Source organism: Calidris pugnax, unplaced genomic scaffold (assembly GCF_001431845.1).
Source record: "Calidris pugnax isolate Ruff unplaced genomic scaffold, ASM143184v1 scaffold56, whole genome shotgun sequence".
Classification (NCBI taxonomy): Eukaryota; Metazoa; Chordata; class Aves; order Charadriiformes; family Scolopacidae; genus Calidris; species Calidris pugnax.
Window position 1 is genome coordinate 15,678,692 of NW_015090839.1, and position 24,987 is coordinate 15,703,678.

The 24,987-nt window shown below is 41.7% G+C and overlaps 2 protein-coding genes across 4 annotated transcripts; one reads left to right on the forward strand and one right to left on the reverse strand.

Moving 5' to 3' along the window:
• The first annotated feature begins 146 nt into the window (after positions 1 to 146).
• Positions 147 to 10,572, forward strand: VTI1B (vesicle transport through interaction with t-SNAREs 1B). Of its 3 annotated transcripts, none has more exons than XM_014941917.1 (7): positions 147 to 339; positions 4,186 to 4,244; positions 5,415 to 5,606; positions 6,940 to 7,113; positions 8,750 to 8,811; positions 9,861 to 10,137; positions 10,432 to 10,572. In XM_014941917.1, the coding sequence occupies exons 1-6, from the start codon at positions 225 to 227 to the stop codon at positions 9,955 to 9,957; spliced, it is 699 nt and encodes a 232-aa protein (XP_014797403.1). In that variant the 5' UTR covers positions 147 to 224; the 3' UTR covers positions 9,958 to 10,137; positions 10,432 to 10,572. The 3 variants fall into 3 exon arrangements, with proteins under 3 accessions (XP_014797403.1, XP_014797402.1, XP_014797404.1); XM_014941916.1 differs by lacking the exon at positions 10,432 to 10,572 and adding an exon at positions 10,197 to 10,287 and having other exon boundaries at positions 9,861 to 10,154; XM_014941918.1 differs by lacking the exon at positions 10,432 to 10,572 and adding an exon at positions 10,197 to 10,268 and having other exon boundaries at positions 9,866 to 10,154.
• On the reverse strand, positions 10,181 to 18,377 carry ARG2 (arginase 2). The gene is given in 7 exon segments (XM_014941915.1): positions 10,181 to 10,608; positions 11,538 to 11,674; positions 12,620 to 12,724; positions 12,853 to 12,947; positions 17,261 to 17,420; positions 18,063 to 18,275; positions 18,277 to 18,377. Coding segments are annotated over 7 exon segments (1,017 nt in total). The 3' UTR covers positions 10,181 to 10,402.
• Positions 18,378 to 24,987: the final 6,610 nt, after the last annotated feature.

Sequence of the window (24,987 nt, forward strand, 5' to 3'; positions counted from 1 at the left end):
CCGGCCACGGTCCCTGTCGCCACGCGTGGGGCCATCCGCTCCCGCGGAGAGCCGGGCGCGGCGGGCTCGCCGGCGCGGGCGCCGCCGCCGGGCGGTTTTGCGGTCGGGCGGCGTTTGGGGCGCCCGTCCGCGCGGGGGGAGGCCCCCGTCGCCGCTGATGGCGGAAGTGGCTGCGGAGGGAGGCGGCGGCCGTTGCCGGGCGCGGCAGGGGCAGGCTGTCCGCCATGGCGGGTCGCGGCTCCGGCTCCTCGGAGCACCTGGAACGGCTGCACGAGATCTTCCGGGGACTGCACGGAGACCTGCGGGGCGTCCCCGAGCGCCTGCGGGGCAGCGCGGCCGGTGAGGAGAGGGGCGGGGGGCCCTTGTTGCTTGGGGCGGGGCGCGCGTAGTGAGGGTGGGACGGTGCAGGGGCAGCGGACCGGGCCGGGAGCGGGGGGTCGGGGTTTTTTCCACCTCCCTGCCCCGGGGCAGCTGCCCCTCCGGCTGGGGCTCCCTCGCGGGCGGCCGCTCGGGTGGCCGGGGCCTGCGGAGGGGCGCGGGGCCTGCTGAGGGCGCGTGCTGGGGACGTTTCTCCACAGATCAACCCGTGTTTACAGGCGTGAGGGCAAAGCGCCTTTCAGAAGGGCTGTGCGGGGGAAGGAGTTTGCCAGGGCGATTGCGGGAGCTCCCTGCGCCGCTGGGAGGAGGAGGAGGGTGGCTTCCCTAGGCCTGTCTTCGCCGAGTGTTGTCTCACAGTCACTGCAGTGCTCGGGGAGCTTTGCTCTTCAGCATCGGGCCCGGTGATGCGAAGCCCCGAATGCTTCAGCAGCGAGGCCGGGCTGTGGGTTTTGATTTGAAATCTCCAAGCGCTGCTGTGCTGGGCTTTCAGCTTCGGCCTTGTCTCTGAGGAGGAGTTGTCGTTTGGATGTTAGTTCATGCTTTTTGTAGCTGAACTGCCTAAACTGCAGTGCTTTAGGTGTTTGGGTTTTTTTCTTTTTTTGATCATAGTTGGTGTCTTGTCTAAAATGTCATCACTAGAATTAGAAGTGGTTTTTACCATCTTACCTGTCCACAACCACTTGTAGGCTTACTGGAGAAGGCTTGCATTTTAAATGACTCTTTTAGAAGTCTGACTGGAAAAAAGTATCAAGTTACGCAAAGTTATATTAGAAGCAAAATCTGATTTCTACAGGAATTCTTTAGGAGGGAGCAGTGCTCATATCAGTGGGTAAACCACTGACAGGACACTTCTCTTGTGAGGAGAATACTTTAGAGTATTCTGAGAACCAGAAAGGGAAGTGATCTGACAAGCAATGTCACCAGATCTCTTTGATTAAAAATTTCCTTCGTATGAGAAACATGATACAGGGTTACCACGAACCGTTGTAGCTCAGCTTGGGTTTTGTACCACAAAAATGAGTAGGGGCTGTAAGCCACGTTCTCCAATAGTCCAGTCATGCCATTCTCCCAGAACTGACCAATTTTATGTGTTTTAAGTATAAAATCACAAACCCTAGAAGAAATGGTTTGCTCAGAATAGCTGAACCCAAGCTATGAAAAGCTTAACGTTGCATTTCCTACCTGACTTTCCATTTAATAATGAGTTAAATTCAGGCTCACAGTCCTTATTATTAGAGTTTCCAGAAAGTTTGGTACTAGAAAGACGTTCAGACCTGCAAATGACAACTTTCAAAGCTGACTTAATTTCACTAGCAGTCAATGAGAATCAAAAGCATAAAGGAAGAACTACCTTTTCTTAGAGAACAGCCTTTGAATCTGGCTGTTGTTTGCATAAAATTTTGGGAAGATGGTTTTTGGGAAGGATGGTTGTCTTTGTCACCTTGAAATGCAAAATCTGTCTCTTACTACCCTGGCTGTGAGTAAAAGAATGTGACTGATTTTTCAGACATGCTTTGAAATTTTAGTGTGACTGTTCTGTTCTTTAAATTTCTTGCTGGAAAAATCCTGATAATATTTTTGGAAAGTATTTCTAAGGGAGTTCAAGATAAGTCAGGGATTTGCCTATCTGGTGAGGCTATCTGGTGAGATTTGTCCGTCTGAGAGTGTTCCACGCTCCTAATGTGCTTTGCCTGCTGCTTGTACTTAAAAGTACAGTTAGTTGTACTTTTCAACTGAATCTGACTGATTGATTGGAACTAAATCAGTTCAATGTTGATGAGTATGTGGGTAATGTTACTGTGGCTTAGGTACTTTTTCCTTTAATGAATTGAGAAAGTTCTCTCGGTGCACCTCAAGATGCAGTTTCATCTGGAGTGATACGAATTAAACCACTCGGTGTGTTCTGGCATTTCGGTTTGGCCAGATCCACTATAAAGCTTTCAAGCCACATTGCCTGATTTCTTGCTGGATTATAGACAAAAAACGTCTCAAGCCTTTGCTGCTTGACTTTCAGAAACTAACCTGCACTTCTTTGGCTGCTCGGTCATAAGTGCAGTGTCGTCTTAACCCGCTTGGGGGACACAGAGAAGGTAAAATACTGCTTTTTTTGGTACTGCACCAGGTTTTAATTAGATTGAGAGAGCAGTTGTTTTAAGAGGGCACTATGTAAATCAGATTAGTGAAATGGCCCGTATGAAAGAAAGTGCTGGCTTCTGAAGGCTGTTATCCTGTAGTTCTTGTCCATTACCTCACTTGCAACCCAGCTACACAAATAATGGCATCAGCGCAAATGTATGTAGTGGCAAATCATGGAAGAAGTTGTGGAGAATGTATTTAGGAACCTTCTTAAGTCAGCATTTCCTCCTGAGTTAACTGGGATGTGAAACTGCCTTTCCTGACACCAGCTAGTGTGTAATACATTAACAATCATAACGTAGCGTAATCTGTAATAATTCTGTGCGCTACTTGAGAGCATAGCTTCTTGTTAATGACGGGTTTTAATTGTGTTTTAAGTTCTCTATAGTTCAAATTCTGGGGCTTCATACGAATTTGAACTGAAAAGGAAAGCCTACAGCTTAGGCATGTCATGTATATGAGAGGAGCTATTTAAAAATCTTTTGATCACTTCAGATTTTTTCCCTATTCTCCATTGAGAGTTCAGTGGTTTAAAAACTGCGTCTTTTGTAGAGGACCGTATTTACAAAAAGGTATTATCAAGATTTTTTTTTTTTTTTACTGCAACAATGTTTTCATAATTTTGTCTTCAATTTTGTCTTGAAGTTTAGTCAAATCAGAGTTTTACCAAGATGTCTGTCTGCGTTATTTTGCTACACAAAATTTTATGTAAGACTAAATTATTCTCTTCTGAGAGAGATGAATGAGACTAGTGCATATTTATCAGGCTTCTGATAGAATTGGGTTTCATTTGCTGTATTCTACAAGACTCTTCTGGTGGTCCTCTTCAGTGCTTTTGCAAAAGCTTATAAATCATATTTTTTTACTCCAATGAGATAAGGGGAGTTTCAGAATTATACTTTCATTGATCATGGATATTAGAGAGGTATGATAGGTTTTTTACACATGCAAAATACGTGTTTTAGAGTTTTGTTTAAAAATGGAGTAACAGTAGTGAAACCCGTTCTTTGGCCTCCAAAGGTCTCAATACAAGGATCTTAACAAATGGCTGTCTCATTCAATTAAAATGTATAGTTCTGTTGTCGTTCCAGAAGAGGGAAGCATTTGGGCATTAATCTGTGAACCTGAGGTTATGTCACGGTGGCATCTTTAATCTCCAGGTGTTTCAGAATGCTTGTCCCATTTACCTCCTTACTTTATGACCAGGCAAACGCGTGGTGCTCTATCTGCCAGGAACTTCAGGGCTCACTTGGAGATGTAGATTGACTTGATGTTCTGTTCAAATCCAAATTACAGTTTCAGCCTTCAGTAGGCTTCCCAAAGGTGTGCAAAAAGTAAGAAATATTTATGAGCTGTTTACCAACAGGTCCTCTTTGTTATTCTTTCATGTGAAATGTTTTTCAACATGCAGTTTTGTCAGTGGAGATTGGAGGATAATAGGTCAGAAAAATATTTCAGGTTTGAAAAATGAGCATTTGGAAGGGTGGTTCCTGCTCTCTCCCCCCCACCCCCTTCTGAAAAGTTGTCTTAAGAACAGGCTGTTCCTGTTCAAGGTAAATTCTGACCTGGCATCTCTGTAATCAGCCATCTGCGGCAGCTTCCTTCTTAATAATGGATTGAGTTGGAATTCTGTTGGTTTTATCTGACATCATACTGCTTTTTCTTTCACAGAGGAGAAGAAAAAACTGGTTCGAGAATTTGATGAAAAACAGCGTGAAGCAAATGAAACGGTAAACAGGAGTCTAGGCTTCTGGCCTTTCTCACCAGCTGAAACGCTGATACCTTAGAAAGAATAGTGCTTCCAAATCTTAGTTTTTCTTGGATCATCTTCTGGCAGGTGGATGTTGTATTTTTTTTAAATGTTCCATTAATTGCTCTGATAGATGTGTCTGTGTTTGTCAAGACTGTTGAATATATCTATATACATACACAGATATAGACAAATGTTCTCACATATGGGGGGGGTTGGTTGGTTTTTCTTGAGTCCTCGGTTTGGGTATCACTTTCCCTTTGTTGAACAAAGGTGAGTGAGAGAGGTGTAATTAAAATTACTAGAGATTGTAGGGAGGGCATGTAGAGAATCTGCTGTTTTCCTCCCCACCCCGTCTTTTTTCATGTTGGTCATTAACCCATCTGATCTTTCTATAATGGTCTGATGGTTAAATATCAGGAACTTTGAATATTTGAAACCGTTGCTGTATAGGCTTCCTGGGCAGCAGGTGACATGGAACAACACAAAAAAACCAACCATGTGACTTGTCCTTTTAAGCAAGACATGGATCAAGCTTTATTTTAATATTAATGTGCTGTTTGTGAGGATGTTTTTGACTCACAGTTGAACATGATGCTTTATTCCTCTAACTTACTGGGGTTTATGGACATGGATCTGTGTAGGTGACGTATGAGACGTAGAACTCGTGTTGTGTGAGAGCTCATACTGCCGGACCAGTAAAAGTTGATGTGAAAATTCATGCATCCAAAATCTCAGGGTTTACAAATCCTCACTCCACGTGCCAGGCCCAGATGTTCAGAGTGAGAATTCAATGGCTTTGCCTGCCCGTGCGATAGATCTCTGTTGCATAGATACGATAAGGTGATACCCTTCCTATAGATGCTTAAACTATATGAAAGTGAGAACTGCAAATTTAGAAGATACAGAGTGATGTTTCAGAAAAAATCATGCATTTAAGCTGGGCAATTAGTTTTGTTTTTTTTCCTTGAGGCATTGTGTGTTTGGAAATCCATGGGGGCTGAGCAGCGCTAGGCAGAATGGTGTACTTGATACTAGAGGAGGGGTGTAGGGTTTGGGGTTAATCATCTCCCTCGCCCATTCACATAAAAACATCTGATAAGAATAGATTTGTTGCTTTAAAAAATAAACACATTTTCTTTCATTCCAGCTGCGGGAAATGGAGGAAGAACTGAAGTATGCTCCTCTGCCTTTCCGCAACCAAATGATGAGCAAAATCCGGGCGTACAGAAGAGACCTCTCCATGTTCCAGAGGGAGATGAGAAGCACAGATTTGGGATTGGGCCCTGGAAGTCAAGGCGATACAAAATACGGCATCTTCTCCACAGAAAATGAACAGAGTGTGAGAACTAGATACAGATTTTATTTCTCATTGCTGTGATTGTTTAAACATAAGTGTTCCAGATGTATTATTTACAGTGTTTCTACTTTAATCTGCTTAGCTTCTGTGCTTGTACAACTCCCTGCATTATCTCTCTGCACATAGCATGAGTATCTCAGGGAGGAGAAGGAACACCTGGAACTCAAAGGAGAGCTCTTCTGTTCTAAAACAAAGATATGAGTATAGTCCAAACGGAGCTCTCGAATGCCATGCAGTTAGGAGCTTACACAATAGTCCATACTGAAATGCTTTATTTAATCATTCCGCTACAGCGGTGGAAACACAAAAGTGATGGTACTGACTGAGAAGAAAGGTTAACTCAGCTAGTGTTAGTCTCCAAAACTAGCAAAGCCTGTCAGTCATGCACTGTATAGATTCTTTGGTAGAATTCTCTTTTTAGCAACCTCGGAGTAAATAATTTCAAGAAAATATTAATTAGTCACCCTCTAGCACTTTGTTCACTATGGATGTACTGCTACTGTGCAAGAAATGCACCAAATTCTTTGTTTACCAGATATGCTTAGGTATATCTGAGCTAGTGAGGCTCAATCTGCTTATTATCTTCAAAGTGCTGTCAGAAGGTTCATGGAGGTGAACTTTTTGTTTGTCTGCCTTCATAAGCAAGGCTTGAGGGAGGCTCTTTCCTTAGTATCTCATTCTGTATACTCTGCAGTAGCTTGGTAAATATTTGCATTTGATTCCTCTTGATTGGTTCCTCTAAAACCTGAGAGCAGGTAGATTAGACTGTCTGAAGCCTGAGAAGATACTTTATTCTGAGCTACCTTTTTACCCCAAGGTCAGCAAACGTTTCTTATCCTCTAGCCGAGGCTACTGGCATGACAAGAGGATCTTTGTTACTTAGCAGTCCATCTGTTGGTGCTGTTTGTTCCTGTGTAAACTCTTATTGATCTCTCTTGGCAACCAGTGTGAAGTCACAAACAAGACTGACTTTAGATAGGAATGGAAGGAAAAGTTAGCCCCTGGAAAGCAAAGATATTACTTTCATTTAAAAGTTCTTTGATGGAAAAGAAAATTGTTGCAAAGACAGTTTTTTGTAACTGTTTTAACTGTTCAGCTCTGTGTCCTTTTTCAAGGTTTAACCAGATTTTTGCCATAATCTTACAGTGTGAACAAGAACTCTTTCAAAATTAACTGGGCTACCTCAGTTAACGTAAAAAGCGTGTACAGCTAATTCAAACGGGTGGCCTATGGAGTTGCATCCTAACTTTTTAATATGTCAGAAGCCTAATACCTCTGTTTTGTGCTTAATAGTTAAGCATACGTTATTTTTCAGACTCATCTGCAGTCACAGAGGGTGCTGCTTCTCCAGGGAACAGACAGCCTGAACCGAGCCAGTCAGAGCATCGAGCGCTCGCACCGAATTGCTGCTGAAACGGATCAGATCGGCACCGACATCATCGAGGAGCTCGGGGAGCAGCGGGAGCAGCTGGAGCGCACCAAGAGCAGAGTGAGTGGAGAAACCGTGGGGCTGGTATCGAAGCAGCCTGGGGTTTGCTCACTGGGAACTGCACACCAGTGACTTCTCTCGGAGACCTCCCTAGGTCCTGTCCAGGCTGCCATATGTCTGTGCTGTGCTTAAAAAAGGAAAACAATTACTGTAGAAGGGCCCAAAGCATGATGGCCAAATGTCTGCTGATATTAGACCTATAAACCTGCTAAAAAGAAAGTATTACTGGAAAAATTACAGATTTTAAAAAATGATAAGGAGTTGCCCATTACTAGTAAAGGTTTAGATTTGGGAGGCAGCCAGCAAGTTCTTCTAATGGCATTAAATGTAATTACTAACCTTCTAATATTTGTAGGTTAGCTAAGGAGGGAGAAAGTGGTGTCAGACAAGATGCCTGTCCCTCGTCCTTAGGTCAGGAAAGAAGCTCTGCTTTTACTGTGGAAGCTTTAAAAAGTAGTTCATCTGGGGTTTTTTATATACATATGCAAAACGGATAATTCAATTTTTGGAGTAACAAACTGACGGCATTTTCTGTGTGTATGAGGGATTGTGAGTGTAAAGCTTTTAGGTGAGTGACTTGCAGGGGGATGCTGAGTTTGGCAAGTAAGGACCCTCAGCCAAAACAAAAGGCACACCCCCTTTCTTGGGAGTTTTCTCTACTTATTGCAACAACAAAGCCTGTAGCTTTTCCCTTTAGGTAGTTTTTTTATTTCAGTCAGAATTTCATTTACTCTTTTCCCAAATTTGAGTTGGAGAGCGGGAAAGTAAATGTGATCTTAAGGTTTGTAGCTTTAGTTTTTGTCTGTTCTTTTTTTAATAAAAAATATTACAGCCCTTCAAGCATGTCAGTATGTCCATAGACTGTTCATGAAGCTGTGGCTTTTATTGTGATCCTTTTAGGCTGAATTATATTGCTGAATTTTATTAACCCCACATTCCAACTAGAAGACTTTCTTCTTGCTTGGCCTTTCACAGCAGAGATTGGCAGCCTGGTGTGCTTTGAATGGACTCGGCAGTAGCTAAAAGGACTTGTGGTGTCTGTGGTGGTCAGTGACCTGGCTTATCTTGTGCTTCCCTGCAAGGTGTGGAAGTGGAATAGTGAAATCTTACCTGGAGACCTCCCCTGGTCGGCTTTTTTAGTTGTTTGTGACCTCATTTAACTACGTGCTTCTTAATGGCTGACTGAGAAATACTTGACAGCTCATTTCTGAGCATTACAGAGCTGAAATGGATTATCTATTAACAGTTCAGAGCTCATTTCCACTGGGTCACTTAGACCTGTCAGTGTAACATGGTGCTAGGATTGAACAGCATTTCAAACGCTGTTCCAGATACGCGCTGGGGAGAACATGTCACTGTCACTTCTATTGTCAACAACTAGAATGAAATGAAACTTAATGAAAGGAGCTAATACCAAGTTTCTGGTATTTGTAGATTTACTAAAGGGGCATAAAGTGATTCTAAATTGCATAGCTTTGTATGTATCTAAGGGAAAGTATACATCAAAGTTTTATTATTTCCTCCTCTGAACTGCTTCCCATAATTGCAGCATTTCAACACTGGCTGCTTCCCTGTGCACCTGTACAGAGCTGCTGTGGCCTCATTCAACTGACGGGTAACTTTTGTTTCTTCTTAGTTGGTGAATACAAGTGAGAACTTGAGCAAGAGTCGCAAGATTCTCCGTTCCATGTCCAGGAGGTGAGTAGTGTGACTGACTTGGGCAGCACTTGGCAGGTAGCGTTTTTGCCTGCTGGTTTCAGGCAAAAAACAAGGAATAGAGCGTCAGCTGGAACTGCAGGGAGGTTTTAAGGAATGTGTAAACAGTGTGTGCCCATGTGCAGATGATAATTAGTTTTTTTTCCTCTCTGGTAAGTGCTTCACAGAGTACAGGTGGCTGAGCAGGACTGAATTTGTGCTGCTCCTGTAGTATAATGCAGGGTCTTTAACCATCCTGCATGATAAATGGTGGTGAGGACACCAGCAAATTGCTGATGGTAACTTTAGATGCAACTTCTTGTTACTCAGGTTGGAAAAAGCTGGGCCATAAATCCCTGCAGCATGAAGTGAGTTAGAGGGCTGATGACACAGACAAATCTGTTTAGCCCGTGGTAATGCCCTGGAGTGGTCACACTGTCATTTGAGAAACTGAGCCTGGCCACGAACTGTTTTGATGACTGAAGCCTCGGCTGCTTAAGTGTATTTGCAGCTTCTTAACTATAAGGTTTAATTATCCTTATAAACCAGTATAACTATTTCCAGTAGGTACTTCCTAAAGGAAGTTATGGTAACTGTATACTTTTCAATAGTAAAATTACATTATTATTTTAAGATTTTTATCTTACTTGGTAGATATTGAAGTCTTACTTCAAAGCCATAGTTCCTAGTAAAAGTACCAGAATGTGGGTTTTAGCACAGAAGTTAAATTGATGTTTTCCCCTTTGCTTAACTGAATGAGTAGGCACAGAGCAAGCAGGGTCAGGGAAGAGGAACAGAACCGCTACTGTCAAAGAGAAGATTTAAGGAGAATTTCCAGGAAAGCATAAGCAGAAAACTACTGAGTTTATCCCTTTCTGCTTGTTAAGAGTTATATAATAGCACTTTGTGGTCTAGCTGTAATGGAGACTATGTTTATTATACTTAGTGAAGGTAAAATGGTGATCAAATTATCTAGAATCTGCTTTCATAATCAAGGGGGGGAAAGCTATCTTGGATTTATTTTTTTTTTTTTTATTATTTTTTAACTCTAGAGTAGCCACTAACAAGTTGTTGCTGTCAATCATCATCATCCTGGAACTAGCCATCCTGGGAGGTCTGGTCTACTACAAGTTCTTTCACAGCAGATGAATCTTCGTGACCAAGATGAGCTTTTCCACTGTTGAGGACGGGGACGGACTGTCTGTTCCCTGTGACTGTCTGAGAGGATTGAACTGTCTCATGAGACAACGTGCTCAGCTGAAACTGTACTGACTCTAGAGAGACAGAATGGGAGTAAAAGGAAAATGCAGAGACAGACTTGAACTACTGGTAAGGTTAATAAGAAGGTAATAAATATTTTATTGTCTCAATGTAAGGTTAAGAAGAAGGTAATAAATATTTTATTGTCTCAATTTGTATATACTTAACTAAATGAATAAATCTTGGTATGTAATAAAGTAGCCACCACTCAGTGGAAAAGCTAGTTTATTTAAAAATTGAGAATTTAACAGTATTTGCCAAGTACTGACAATCTATCCACTCAAGTGCCTCAGCAGAGCTCTATAATGTCCAATGTACCCAACACTTTGGGTTCTTAAATCCTCACTTGCTCTTCACTGTCAGATTCATCTGGAGAACTGGGTGTTGGGAGTTCATCAAAAGCGGTGTGTGCTCCTTCCCTTGTCTGCCCAAAGCACGTCGCTATCACGTCGACTGCGAGACTAGCAGTTGCATTCACCTCCTCTTGAGAAGCTCCAAGCAGAGGATTGACTTCAACCATGTCTACAGCGGAAAGCATTCCTGTGAAAATGATTTACAGCTTTGTTACTGTGAAAAAGGGCAAAAATCTCTAATAAGGTTTCTTTTGCAGCCTTTCATTGATCGCATCAAGGCTGATATTGAGCTTGTGGACCTACTTTACTCCTTAGACAGGTAAAACTGGCTCTCAAGTGAGGGATGAGGTTGTCTGTCTTAGATGCAAGTTTGGGGTTTTAATTTGGTTCTTTCTTGCATTGTCACTACCTCACTCGTTCATGCTTTTAGCATGAGGAAATTGAGTTTGATGTTCCATACACACTTATGAGGGGAATGGTTTTTAATCTTATTTTCTCCCAGTCCAAAAATTAGGGGATGTAGAATAGTCTCACCTAGAATTTTTTGCCATTGTATTCATGACTGTTGACTCTATCTGGTTGGGTTTTTTCCTTCTTTCACTGCAAATAACTTATTGTTTAAACACATTAAATAAAAACTCCATGGCATAAGGAAGAAAGTCCTCACATACTGAGTCCACTGCAGTATATTTGGTAAGAGCTTGGTTTGTTAGCCCTGAATCCTAGAATGGAACTTCAAACTGTTTAAAATTGTTTGCTTTTTTTTTTAATTATTATTACAAGTGCCCATTTTTGCATCTCACCTCATGTGTTTAGGAATAGCAGACAGTATTATACAAGATGCCCAAGTCATTTTTGGCATTAGTTGTTAATATATTATGTATTTAATTTAATTTTGGCAAGTTGAAGATGTTGATGGTTAAGCTGCTTCTAACAGCAGGGATATTGCCCAACCATAGGACTTCTTTTCCCCTTACTGAATGGGAATTGACTCTGTAGGCACCTTTAGCTTTGACTACAGGTATCTTATCTAGTTACACAGGAAGAACATAACCAATGGTCTGTAGGTAGTTGGTCCTGTCCTTGCTTAGTCCGATACTGCTGGTTGGCTCCTACCTGTGTTGTGTATTTCCTCCGTGATGTACATGCCTTCTCTGTAGGTTAGTCCACCCAGAACAGGAGTCCCAGTTGCTGGAGCCAGCGAGGGATCAAAAGCATCAATGTCAAAACTCAGGTGAATTGGTCTCTGTCTCCTGAGAGAGAGTAAAACAAGAAAAGCAGTCTCAGAACCTTAAACTTCTATTTCTTACTGTCCAGGCTGATCAGCAAAGTAGCATCGTGCTCCGTGATGCTAAAGGTCTCCCCCTATACCATGTCTTCTATACATTTCAAAAGGATTTTAATACCTTTGGACTCTGAAATATCCCTTAGCTCAGAACTTTCCCCAGTATGTTTTGGGAAAACAGAAGTTTGTCTTTCTGGTTTTACTGAGTATCCACTCACATGATTTGGCTGAAGATAAGTACTTCACTTCTAAGTATCTTGAATGGTATTTGTCTCAGTTGGAAAAATGTAGAGAAGTGTATGATTTAATCCAGCCTTTTCTCCTTTTGTACAGAAAGCCAAGGTGAAAGGCTGAAACTTTGATTTGCACCTAGGATGGAGGAAGCACCAAGCTTGAGGATTTAATAGACAGCTCATCAAGATGTACAGGGCATTCTGTATTTTTCAGGCAGCAGTCAACTATTGACCTCTAAACTCTGCCATGTAAGCTTTGCTGGTGAAAAAATGAAGGATAATCTCAAACCTGAAACATTAGTTCCAGTTACTACTCTAAGTCTGGCAACCAATAACAGCCTAAGAAATGGAACACTGCTTGTCATTCAGATGAGCTATTGAAGTGGCAGACTGTATAATGTTTATTCTAGACTCTGAGTTCGTTGAACATCCTGTCAAACTGCAGCAAAATGCAGAATTCCTCAAGAAATAGAAAAAGTTATATAAAACAGAGCCACAACTGTAGTGATTTATAGAACCTGTCTTGTAGCTTTTTGCCAAACACTGGTTCCAGTTCAGCTGTCCCAGTTGGGTTAGGCCACCTGACATCAAAAGTGACCTTCACTTAAGTAACTTTCAGGTAAGTAGATATTCAACAAATGGAGGATAAGAGGACTTTAAATCAGATAATAGTTTGTTACCTGCCCATCAGTTGTTCAAATGTTCTTTCCATAACTTTCTGAATTCCAAGGCGATCAATGTCCCTCATGGAAAAATACTGGATGTCATAGTTCTTCAAAATATAGCTGTTAAAATATTTTTTTAAAAAGTCGTTACTGGCCTAAACTTAAATACAACAACCCTTGTAAACAGCCAGATGTGGCAAGAAGCTCATGATTTCAGCCTATTATAAAAATCCTTTAAATCAACTTACTATTCAGCAGGATCCACATCCCTCAAACCAATGTACACAATGTCAGAGGCTGAGAGGCAGGGCTTTAGCCAGGAAAAGCCAGGAAGTTGTGGTACCTGCAAGCAAAGGCTCAGTATTAGGTTAGTTTAATGATATATATAACAAAACTGTATTTAATGCTTCCCTTAAAACTTTATTTATCGCATCCTTTCTCCGTCTAATCAGAGAAACTTCATCACTTGAGAGTTTGGCTCCCTAATTTCATCAGTCCTTACCTTTGTTGTACCATTTTACCCAAGCTGAATGTTAACAGATGAAGTTTTTACCTCTCCTACATTTTCCAGTTTGAAGAGGAGGAATAAAAAACCCAAACCCACAAGCAGGAGGTGTTCAGCTTCAGCGAATGTAGGGGAGAATGATAAGAAATGGGATACCTGGATATAGATCCCTTACACAGTGCATTTCATGGTAACGCTGTGTAACTCACCCAGCACACCAAGAATGAAAAACAGGGCACCTGTGTCTTTTTAGGAGAAACGCCAAAAAATTAGGCAAACTGTGTTGCAAAAACAACATTAAAGATGGGCAAATTCAAAGTGGGAATAAAGAGGGAATTAAAATAAATTTAAAAAAAAAAAAAGCATGACAGGAAGTGGGGCCTCCACATTAAAAACCCGTGTGATGTAGCCCAGTGTAAAACTGAAGAGAGCAGGTCAAAGCCAGCAAATGAAAGATGAGATCATAATTTTTCAGCTTTGGTAATTAAGTAGTCATGGGATGCATTTATAAAAATCCTTCAGTTAGTAATATCTGCTAATTTTAGGAGTGTTTTAAATTAACTCAAATTTCTCTTCTTCCTCTCCCAGCTCTGAAAATGGCTACAGCCAACACAGCTGTCAAGCAGCAAGAAGCTTTTGTTTCCCTCTTACACCTCTCAATTACTGATTATATTGTAGTTACATTTGGATTTGTTTTTAAAGGCTAACACCCATAGCTATATTTAATTACTTTGGGATTAAATAAGCACATATGAAAAAAAGTATTTGTTACTCTGGGGCAATGACCTGAAACTTTTCTGCAGTCATGAATTCAGAAGAGGGATAAAGGGAGACCACTAGGAAAAATAATTCAGGTCTCAGAAATGAAGCTGCATCTGCAAAACCCAGCTGAGCATAGTATTGATAATATTGTCAGATACTCTCTGGTATCGGAGATTTAGTAGATTTAATACTGGCATTTTAAATTATAGCTCTTCCTCTTTAATAAAGAAAACTGAATGCTTCAACTTCTTTGGTAGGCTCTGTTTTTCCTTTGTTGGAATAGAAAAGGAGCTGCTGTAGTAAAGCCAAACAGGCAGCAGAAAAAGGCACAGGCATTTTAACGCTAAGTAACTAACAGCCGTTTATGCTTCCGGGAGGCCTGACACTAATGCTCAGTTTGAGGAATGTTGGTCAAAGGATTATTTTATAAATATTTTCCCTTAAAACCACAAAATTAATTTAATAAGTTTTTTTAAGAATGTTAAAGTGCTGCCTCGCCTGGAGGAGTACCACACAGTGCTCCTGTGAGGCTCACTGGACAAACAAGGAGCAGCTGTGAGTGGCCTGGGCAAGCAACATAAGGATACATAAGGGATTCTGAAAACAGGCGCAAGAACATCTAACCTGAGGTGTTCTTGGCAGTTGCTGCCACATCAGCTTCCCCGGTTTTGCTGTGCCAGGACAGCTGTTTGTAGGGTCACAGAGTGACCAAGGGCTAGGACTTGGTGAGTCTCAAAAGCTAACCCAACAGAGAGACAGTGCTCCTGACAGTTCCTCTGCAATCCCACAGAAGGTGACAGCAGCTAAACTGTGTGGCTAGTATGGGATCAAGAACAGTCTAAACAGATTGTGCCACCAGGAGACACACACATTATACCACTATCTACGTCTCATGGCCTCTTGATAGGGAATGAGGAACAAGGAACCTGGAGATGTGGGAAGAGCAGTACCTGTTAGTAGAGCCATCAGTTAGCAGGGCAATGAGTCAGGAAGATAAAATGTAATCATGCAGGCTATTTTGCTCTCTTTTTATATCGCATGGTTCTACAAAACAATCTAGACAGGGAGCCATGAGCTAACTAACCTTCCTCAGACTTCAGTTGGTGACCAAATCTTGTGACCCAGAGAGGCAGTTTGGGGCAATTATGGGAGTCCTCCCCCAGAAGCATACACACAGATGTGGCAGGGGAGGAAGGGGTTGCTCAAAAAAACCCCAAAAAACCTCTTCACAGCATGAGTGAAAGCAAGGAAGGAGATACAGGGCTCACCACAAAAATCTCCTCTGTACCCTTTGACAAGATAGAAACCTCCTGGAGAGCAAAATGCTCTCAAGTTCACCTGTTGCTTTGAGAATGAAGTTACGCTTAGCAGAGCGTAGGACGAGAGTAGCCTTCTTGCTGGTAGCAGTTTTAGGATTCAAAACGAATCCTTGCAAAGCAGTCAGGAGAGAAGGACAGGCAATTTTCTGTCCTGTTATCAGTACAGCTGCTGACTGGATGAGAAGAAAGCAAATAGGTCTGTTCACCCATAGAAGTTCCTTCCAGTTAATTAGCTATGTAGCCAGACAAGCTGATGGCAAAGGCAGACTCTACTACTACTAAACAGCTGTTTAAAAATATATACTCTTTGGGAAGCCTTCCTGTACCAGCAGGACAGATGTTGTTTTTCTTCCCTCTAAACAAGAATACAGTATGGTAAGAAAACCCTCTAAGTGAGTACATGCCTGCGTGTAGCTGCAAATACAGGGTGAGGGGCTTGTGCGAGATGTTTCTGCATAGGCTTCCTGACAGCTAGGATTTTGGTGGCCTTGTGACAAGATCTCCTAATCAGCATAATCAGCACCTGACTAACTCACCTCCAAGCGTAGCCTAAGCTTACTCCTTCTTCCCTACTGCTGCTGCCCAGAGGCCTGTCCCCCCACTGGCCCCAGAAAGGTCACAGTATTCTTTTAGTAGCTCTTCCTTTCTCTCCTGCAGAATTAGGTGCAGGTGCCAAAAAGACAAAAAAAAAAAAATTACCCCCTTTAACTTATGGGCAAGAAACTGGAAATACAGTAACCTTTCACATTAACCTCATGTCCTGGGTGTGTTTCAAGACACCCCATTAATTTTGCATTACTTTGGGAATTCTAGCATATTTGTAGAGACCATACAAGAATTATTAGAAGGAGGAAAGTACGTAAAAGCACCAAATGACTCTATTGACTTGTGGATGGAATTAATTTAAAAGAATCTTCAGGAGAAAAAGCAGAAAAGCTTTACCAAATGACAGCAATCTTGCTATGCCAAACAGGTATTAACACAATGGTATCTTCAATAGCCATAAAGACATTAAACATGCTTGATCTCACTCGGAAGGGACATACTTCCATCAACACATTGCCCTCGTATATATCAGAGAAGAAAAAGAAATCTAAGAGCAGTGACAAGCAGCACAAAGTGCGAGAATGAAATAGTCGGGTTTATCTGCAGCTCCAGCATCGGTTTTCAACCTGCAGGTGCTGACCCTGCTGCCACTCTCCAGCCTGACCTTCAGCAGAAGCAAATTGTTATATGCAAGTTCCTACTGCAAAGGCCCCTGCTGTTCAGTGCACAGGTGCCCCTCTGGAGTGTCTCCGGGAGGTGCTACAGGTACCTGCACAGGGAGGTACAGTCCACAACTAAGCCAAAAAGGATCTGTAGGCCTTCAGTCAACCTACAACCTATTTAGCATCTTGACATTAGCAAAAACTGGTCATGCACAGTCCATGTCACCCACTAAACAGTTTTTTTTGATAGTTTGACTTCTTTCCAAGACAAAAACTAGCTCTTTAAAAGCACCCTGTAAGCAGGTACACCTGTTCCAATTTGTAATATTTGCCAGCGGAGCCAAAAATCAGAGCAGCCAGTGAGGAGAGATCATGCAGGAACAGCCCCCGCCAGGCCCCAAGGCTGCCAAAACAGGGAAGAGCCAAGCTCAGCAGCAGCAGCACGCGCGGTATGCAGGAACCGCCAGCCCTGGAGGGGAGCTCAGCTGGGCTCTCACAGGCTGCGCTGGGGGGAGGTTCCTTCTGCTGCTCAGCTGGTGGAATTGCTGCAGTGTCTCAGCACCAGCTACACCGCGGTCTGCTGCTACGTACAGCTTGTGTGAACTCCTTACTGTACAACCCACGAGGGTGCTAGAACAATGAAAAGCTTTTTCTCATCCTTGTTTCTAGGTGTGTGTGTCTGTATGTCTATATTTACATGTGTGTATGCATTTGTGTATATACATCCACAAATAACACATATTTTTCCTTGTACTTGGATAAAAAAGGTATGCGTTTGCAGCAGATAAAGCACCTCACACCACAAGAAGTGAAATGCTCTGAGGATTTCAGTGTAGGCTCACTGTACAAGCCAGGTACTTACTTTATCTTGAAGCTCTCTCAAGAGAAATGAGAGAGGTTGTCCATGGAGGCTTCCAGACTGAGTTGTAAGAGGGGTGTTGATGTCAGCGTGTGCATCCACCCAGATCACACCAAGGTGTGGGCACTGCCGCGCGTGGCCACTGACAGAACCAAGTGCCAAGCTGGAAATACAGGAGCAAAATCTTTAGTCACTATTTCTCCTTCCCATACTCTAATCCTCACCCGCTCTGGCTCCAAATGATTTCTTTATAAATTATAAAATCTAGTGTGCTCACTAGTTCTGCCATTTTTTATTACAGTCATGATACCTGCCCCACAGTTCATTCTTACATGCCCTGCCTTCTTCAACCAATTCTCAGACCAAAGGTTAGCGAAAAAGAGGAGACAGATTCACATGTTATAAGATCTATTACAAAATGGTCCATGTGCAGGTATTACAAACCCATCCTAAGAGTTCACTGAGGGGCAAAAGAGACACAAGACATCATTAAACATTCAGCAATAAAAAAGCCACAACAGTTCCTGAAGGGACCTGATCACACAAACTTTCCTAACAGGAAGACCTCATTTGTATGTCTGCAGAACAGCCAGGAACTAAGCAGTACTGTCCTAGAGGGTCAGAATTTTGTAGCTGTGTTCCACCCTGAAAGCCCCAGTAACAAAACCAAAATGCTGCTCCTCTATGGTATTGGCAGGAAATAACCCCAAGTTGTTCCCACCATCCCCTTATTTTATAATTAAATTCTCATACTCCAAGTGTCAGCCTGCAGCATGCACCACTGCTGGCTTCTAGTTCAGCTCACCTGTGGTCACCTCCTATAGTCACGCAGCTGTGTCCAGCGGCTACTGCTCTGCTCACAGCATCAGCCAGCACCTGGCTGGCTAAACCCACCGATCGTGGATATAAAATCAGGTTGTTGTACAGTTCATCATTGGGAACTTGAGTGAAATTCAAATCTCCAAAGTCGTACACTTGACATCCTGGAAACACAGCAGCAAAATAAGAAAGTGAGTTAAGTGCCCAGAAAAATGTTCAAAATATGATCTCTTCAGAAGGTCAGTTGGGCAAGTATGAACGGAAGAACTGGAAGGGAATGCATTCATTTGACTATTTGCATGCCCTTGCAAACAGTGTCACAACTTTACAGATTAGAAAGCTTAAAGTTGTCATATCTTATGCCTAAATTAAAGTGGCAATACTATCACAGAAAGTCACCTAAAAAACAGTTCAGTTTAAATTTTTTCTTGGCAATTTTAACATGAAAAAGTACAGTTTGTATTGTCATCTTCTTTCCCAACTGGAGCTATTGTACACAGCCTTAAATAAGCTCAGATGTCCAAAGGTGCCTAGGACTACACATTTTGCTAATGATACCTGAGTCCTAATGGTTATTTTTCATTTTCAAACCCCATGAAATCCAGGCACAGAAGTGCCAAGTTGCCAATAATGGAAAGTTTTTTACAGTACTTGCAGGCAACTCCGTGGAGGATGCACTAGTGTTTTGGAAGAGAACCTGTCCGTTGTCTCAACACAAGATGTTGTAGAAGGCATTTTAATTCTGAGGCTTTGATCCCAACCCTCTTTGAGATCCTATCATTGCCAGTTACAACTGAACCAGCCTTTGAAGCCTGGCAACATTCTGGGTCTAAAACTCAGCCTTTCCTAAAATGTATTTCTGCCTAATTACCCTGAAAAGAAGTTCACTTCACAGACAAGGAAACAAGGGAACATTTTTGAGTGTTGTTTACCCTCCTCCACCCAACTGGAAGCATATTTATTAATTGTCTGCATTTAAAGTTTAATTCTCATTCATACACATTATAGAACTTATCCTTAGAAGCTGTGCTGTCCAATACCACTTGTTTTCTTAACAATCATTTAGATACCAACATTTTTAACAGTGTTTAACAGGCCAGAGCCGCTCAGCTTCAGATAGGCCTTTGCTGCAGGCACTGATGAGGACTGGAAAGGCCCCGAGGGATTTGCAGCTACACCAGCAGTGGCTTAACAAGTCAAGACCACCCTGAATACTAGTCATGCCTGTCCCATTTGTCCCTCAGAATCACTAGTCTGTTTGCAGTTCAAAGCATCCAGGCTAGAGCTTGGCATTTTGCCTTTAGCCATCCTGTGCCTAACACGGCACTTTGGAAAATTCAGGCAAGCAAATCAACATGAAGAAACAGCCCACTTAGAGCTCTGGGCTTCCTGCTTAATTTCCATGAAGCCATTAGTCTAATATCTAGGAAACAGGCTCTGTGAATTTGCTTGGTGGAAACAACATAAAAGTAGCATTGAGAAAAACATGACATTATTATAATTTCAAAAGAAGTTTTGACTGGTGAAAATAATGAAGGAAAAATGGTTGAGTCACTTGGGAGAATTAGATGGCTGGGCCTGTTGGCAAGCAGACTTTTTGTAGCAGGGACGATGCTACAATGCAATGGACATATGTCAGGTTATTTGCTAGGAGAGGACATGTCAAGCTGAGCACAGCTACTTGGAAAGGATTAAACATACTCTCAGCCACTCTGTGAGAAAAACACCTCATCTGCAGAGACTTAAAGAAGTAAGCAGGACCAGGACATACCAGTCCCTGGTTTTCAAAAGGCAACACAGGCACACAACAGCATTTCTCTCCCCCACTGCCGCCTTAGGCAGTGCCTGATTAGCCAGCAGTACGATGGCTCTGGAATTTAAAGCCCATTTTGTTCAGATTTGAATGTGCTATCTCATCTCGCTTGTGACCACTCCTTTTTTTCCCCCTCTGTTTCATTCTGATTCTGTGCAAAATCGGAAGAGTTAGGAGTTTTGAAAGATGTCCAATGAATGTCAAAAATCTGTTTTTTTCATTTGTGTCTTCCTGCCAGGCTCCTGCTCACAGACATGCACACTGCTACACATGAGTATTTCAAGGTTTGATCAAAGTACACGAGTGTGCCCAAGAGACAAGTTTTGGTAGTAAGACTTTAAGACATTGCATCAGTCAATAGGTATCAAGGGCTTTTGGAGACACTGTACAAGTCAATAATACCTTTGATCTAATACCTCTGACAACTGTGAGAAGTAAATCTGCAGTTGGGAGCTATGTTCTACAGTTTACACATTGCAGAACAGCACATTACACAGTGTAATGGAAGAAATGACTGCCACGTATCTTGTTCTCTCTTACAGGACATACAGGCACAATACATAATTTTTACCCATTAAAGGATGAAAAAGAATGAAGTATCTTGGGGGCACCTTTCAGCCTTAAATAAATAAATTAGCTTGAAACAGTTTGTGCAGTAGACCTTTCCTAGATCAACTTATTTTACACATAATGGTTTAGGGAAAGGTCACATAGGCATTCCACCAGCAGACCTGGGGTTGGAAGGTGGTCATTTCTTCAGCCTGCACAGCCAGAACTAGAGCTTCAGTTATATCTTTTACAGGAAATCAGCATTTTTCACAATTATTAGCCCAACATAGGGAAAAAAGGTAGAAATACAAATACAGAAGACATTTAAGAAAATAAAGTTTCCTGCATGCCTTTTCAAATAAGCTATTGATGTAGCACTCGGGCCCAAACCAATGATGCTTGTAACTGGGACATAAGATGCCCTTTAGCAAGGTATATGACAATGGGAATGTTTACTTCCTACCATCTTAAGCAAAATACAGTCCATTTATTCAGTACCCACAGTAGGCAGCAGTTACTATAATACGTCATTTCTCTGCACAGATTTAGAGAAAATTTTCTTCCATAAAAGCAGGCAGCTCATAAGTCTGGGGGCATTTAACTGGAAAACAGCTGGGCAGCAGCAGGGAAAGCCTCCCTCCCATCCTCTTCTACTGGGATACTGCACCAGAGCCAGAAGCAGCAATCAGAGCAGGAGAGCTTTCAAAACCCAGGCTATCTGCTGACAGCGCCCAATGGGACTGTAACAATTATAACAGCTCTCCTAGGCAGCAAACAGGAATTGGAACAAAAGCGTGTGGAACATGAGATAGAAGTGATCTCCTGACATTGCCTGTTTGCACTGGATATTTGTGAACTAGAGGTTAAAAAAAATTCCTAAATTAATGGGAAAATTAAATCTTTCCTCTTCCAGGTTTCTAAATCCTACTGAACTACTTTCAAAGTAATCTGGAAATCCCACTGGTATTAGATTTTACTTCATACTATGTGTTATATAAAACTTTCACATGACAGCATCACTCCTGCAAACTGTTTTCTCAGATTACAGCCCATTTGGTGAATTACCACAGACGCAGAAAGGCTTTTCAGGAAGCAATAAGTATTATGAATAGTGTTTATACATAAACTTTATATTTTCCTTCCTGTGAACAAAACAAAGGGCTACAAGCTCTTGCCATCCTTCTTTTCAGTATAAACTCACTGTCTTATGGTATGGACTTTGTAATCATTTCTCAGAGATACTGTCAAAGTGTTGCACAACAGCAAACAAATGACTGAATTCATTATGACCAGTGCATTCTGGAGCCTAATTTAAGGTAGTTTTAACCCTCCAGAATTATTCAGGGTGTGTGTAAAAAATACAGAAATGAACTGTGTACTTTTGTTTTATATGAGTATGAAATTAGCAAGGTTCCCACTACAGGACTTCCGCAGCCTTGTTTAATCATAAGCTTCTTGCTTGGAAGCTTGTTATGCAGCGTCTCTTTAAACTGAGTATGTATCTGCTGGAAGAAGTCTCCCACCAAATACAGACATTTGATTGCAAGCTCTAACATTTCACTTCTTAAAAGGCAAGTTCATGTACCTGCCTTTTGGTGTCTTGAAAGGTCTGATTTAAGACAGAGTTTCTGTACCCATACCTATTCAAAAGGCTCCATAGAACTATGGAATGGTTTGGGTTGGAAGGGACCTTAAAGATCATCAAATTCCCCCATAGGCAGAGACACCTCCCACCAGACCAGGTTGCTCAAAGCCCCATCCAACCTGACCTTGAACACCTCCAGGGATGGGGCACCCACAGCTTCTCTGGGCAACTTGTTCCAGTGTCTCACCACCCTCACAGTAAAACATTTCTTCCTAATATCTAATCTAAATCTACCTTCTCTCAGTTAAAGCCATTACCCCTTGTCCTGTTGTTATACTCCCTGATAAAGAGTCTTTCCCCATCTTTCCTGTAGGCCCTCTTTGTTACTGGAAGGCTGCTGTAGGGTCATACATACAACAGCAACAAGCAAACCCAATTCCAATTGCTACCCCAAGTCTGTAGTCCCAAGTTGTCCCTTGCATAATATATATGCATAATATATATATTTTTTTTTTCTGACCCCAAATCAAGCAGCCACATAAATATTTTTTTTCTGACCCCAAATCAAGCAGCCACCTCATTTCCTTTTGATAACTGTTTATAACTTCAATCTCTGATAACTTTTTATAACTTTAATCTCTTATGAAATCCAGTGTGCTTGACCTGAAGAGGTCTCCAAAAACGTCAGTATGAGGTGTTGGGAAACATTTGTACTGTGACTTGCATCAGAGAGGAGACAAGGGTGCAGCTATTGCAGTCTGCCACTAATTCTCTTCAAATAAGCTTAACCCAGAAACAGCTCCCAATAGCAAGAACACAAGTAGGCACTTAAAGCCATAGGAAGTCATAATACCAACAACAAGATCCTTGTGCTTTAGATTGCTACAGAGGTCTAAGTATTTATTATATTGGTTAACCCAGATAAGCAACACTTGAGAAGAAGGGAGAGCAGAATACATCGAAGATTATTGAGGTTCTCTCCCTTACTTTTACCAGCTGCAAGAAAGTAACATCAGACCAGCTTACTGCTTCATATTCAAATGAAAAAATCTGATTTTGGGGGTGTTTGGTTTTGTTGTTTTTTTTTAATCTGACATCAGTGCCTCATTCCCTGCTTTTCACTAGGTGGTTTTACAACAAAAGTTTCCACTTTCCATCCAACAATAATCCTCTGTACCATATTCACATAAGCACATACCTGCCATAGGAATCTTGGTCTTGTGAGTCCACAATGAGAGACAGGATTAAAATTTCAAATGAGAGAATAACTGATTCCATCCACCATAAAGCAGATCAAAACTCAACTCATTACCTAAATGATCCTTCTGTCATCTACCCCTCCTCAGTAACACCTCTCCAACACCATTCATGGTTGATAAAAACCAAAAACACCAAACCAGCATGTGAACTTACTCTGATCCAGAGTTAATAGGTACAGAAATATAAAGGTCGAAGGGCATCACTGTAAACCCAAAGAAATACAAAGCTCCAAGAGCTCTGTTCTTTGGTCCTTGAATCTAATCTCTCTTTATTGAAAGATTACAAAGAACTAATCAATTCAGGTCTCCTGATCTGCATAGCTTAATTTTTTAGGTGTATTTAAACAAAACTGATATAAGGAACAATTACAATTAAAGCACCAAGTGAACTTTACCCCAAATTAACAAAGTTTCTTTTAAAGCCAACTTCACAGATAATGCGCAACCTGGAACATGCACAGGCCAAACGGGAGAGGAAAAAACAAACAAACATCAAATCAATGACTGACACAAAACTTTTCATTGCAAAGCAAAAACAGACAGATGTTGTCTTTCATCAGCATGGGGAAGAGAAGAGAATCAGAACTGACCTACTGCAACTCCATGTACTTTCACTGTAGGCATTTTTCTAGTAACTTCTAAGGCTAGCTTTAATCATGCAAGTATTCAAAAGGATAAGCTGTAACTGCTCTCAGAGCACAGTCCCCCACTTCTAGGAACTTAGCCTCCCATCTGCAAGTGGAGCTAGCCGATGAGATCTGTTGTGAAGAAGCAACCTGGAGAGCACCTCAGTGGAGGCCTCCCCAAAACAGGTCCCCTTCAAATCCTCAGCAGGGCTGCTTCTGCCTGGTTGTCAGAGTCTGCTCCTGGCTGCCTTCCCTCACCCAGCAGAGCAGCACCTCCCCTTGATGCATTCTGAGGACTGGCATAAATTCAAAGACTTGCTGCAAATGCCATTTGACTGCTTTGATTTTTGTCAAACCACTGGTCTTTAGAGCTAACCAATCATGGCTAATTGACATTTGAGAGGTAAACAAGGATAACAGTCTCTTGGATCGCTATCTCTTTATAAATAAAAAGAGGTCAGTTATTCTAGTTCTGAAGATAAGCTGCAGCACTACATAAGCATATTTTACTGACTTTATCAAACAAAGGTGTTTGTGCATGATTTATCAAAGGAAAAGAAAGGAAAAAGAAGACGACTACCATTTACCTGTTCTGTCTCAGGAAATAAAAGGGGGGGGGACATGGGTCAAAAAAGAGCATTCCCCTTTCTGCTTTGTAGGGCTGAAGACTCAGCTGTAAGTCTAACCAACCTTATGCTATATCCTAACTGATTTTTTCCTGAGTGTTCCTAGCAAATTAATAAACTTAGCTTTGACAGTACTGACAACAAATGTGATCAGAAAGAAACCATGAACAGTAGCATCTCATCTCAAAAACAAAACAGAGATTTAACTAAACATGCTGCTTACAATGTTACTGAAAATTTTGTCTCTCATTTCAACTTTATCAACAGCAAAAAATGTGAAGGAAGAGACTAAAAAAACCCAGATCTTTATCTTATCTATACAATAATTAGACTTTTTGATTCTACAGATTAGAGATATTTAGCTGACTCTACTAAACTAGAAAGTCTTAAAAAGTTTAAAATACTGAGCTTTGAAGAGAAACAATTGAGATAAGAGCTAGTGCAAAGCCAAAC

Bases quoted from the DNA above. Each gene is read 5' to 3' on its own strand.
- VTI1B (XM_014941917.1), top strand. From the start codon at position 225: ATGGCGGGTCGCGGCTCCGGCTCCTCGGAGCACCTGGAACGGCTGCAC. The intron at 340-4,185 runs GTGAGGAGAGGG...TTTCTTTCACAG, and splicing joins CCTGCGGGGCAGCGCGGCCG to AGGAGAAGAAAAAACTGGTT. The intron at 8,812-9,860 runs GTGAGTAGTGTG...TTTTAACTCTAG, and splicing joins CTCCGTTCCATGTCCAGGAG to AGTAGCCACTAACAAGTTGT.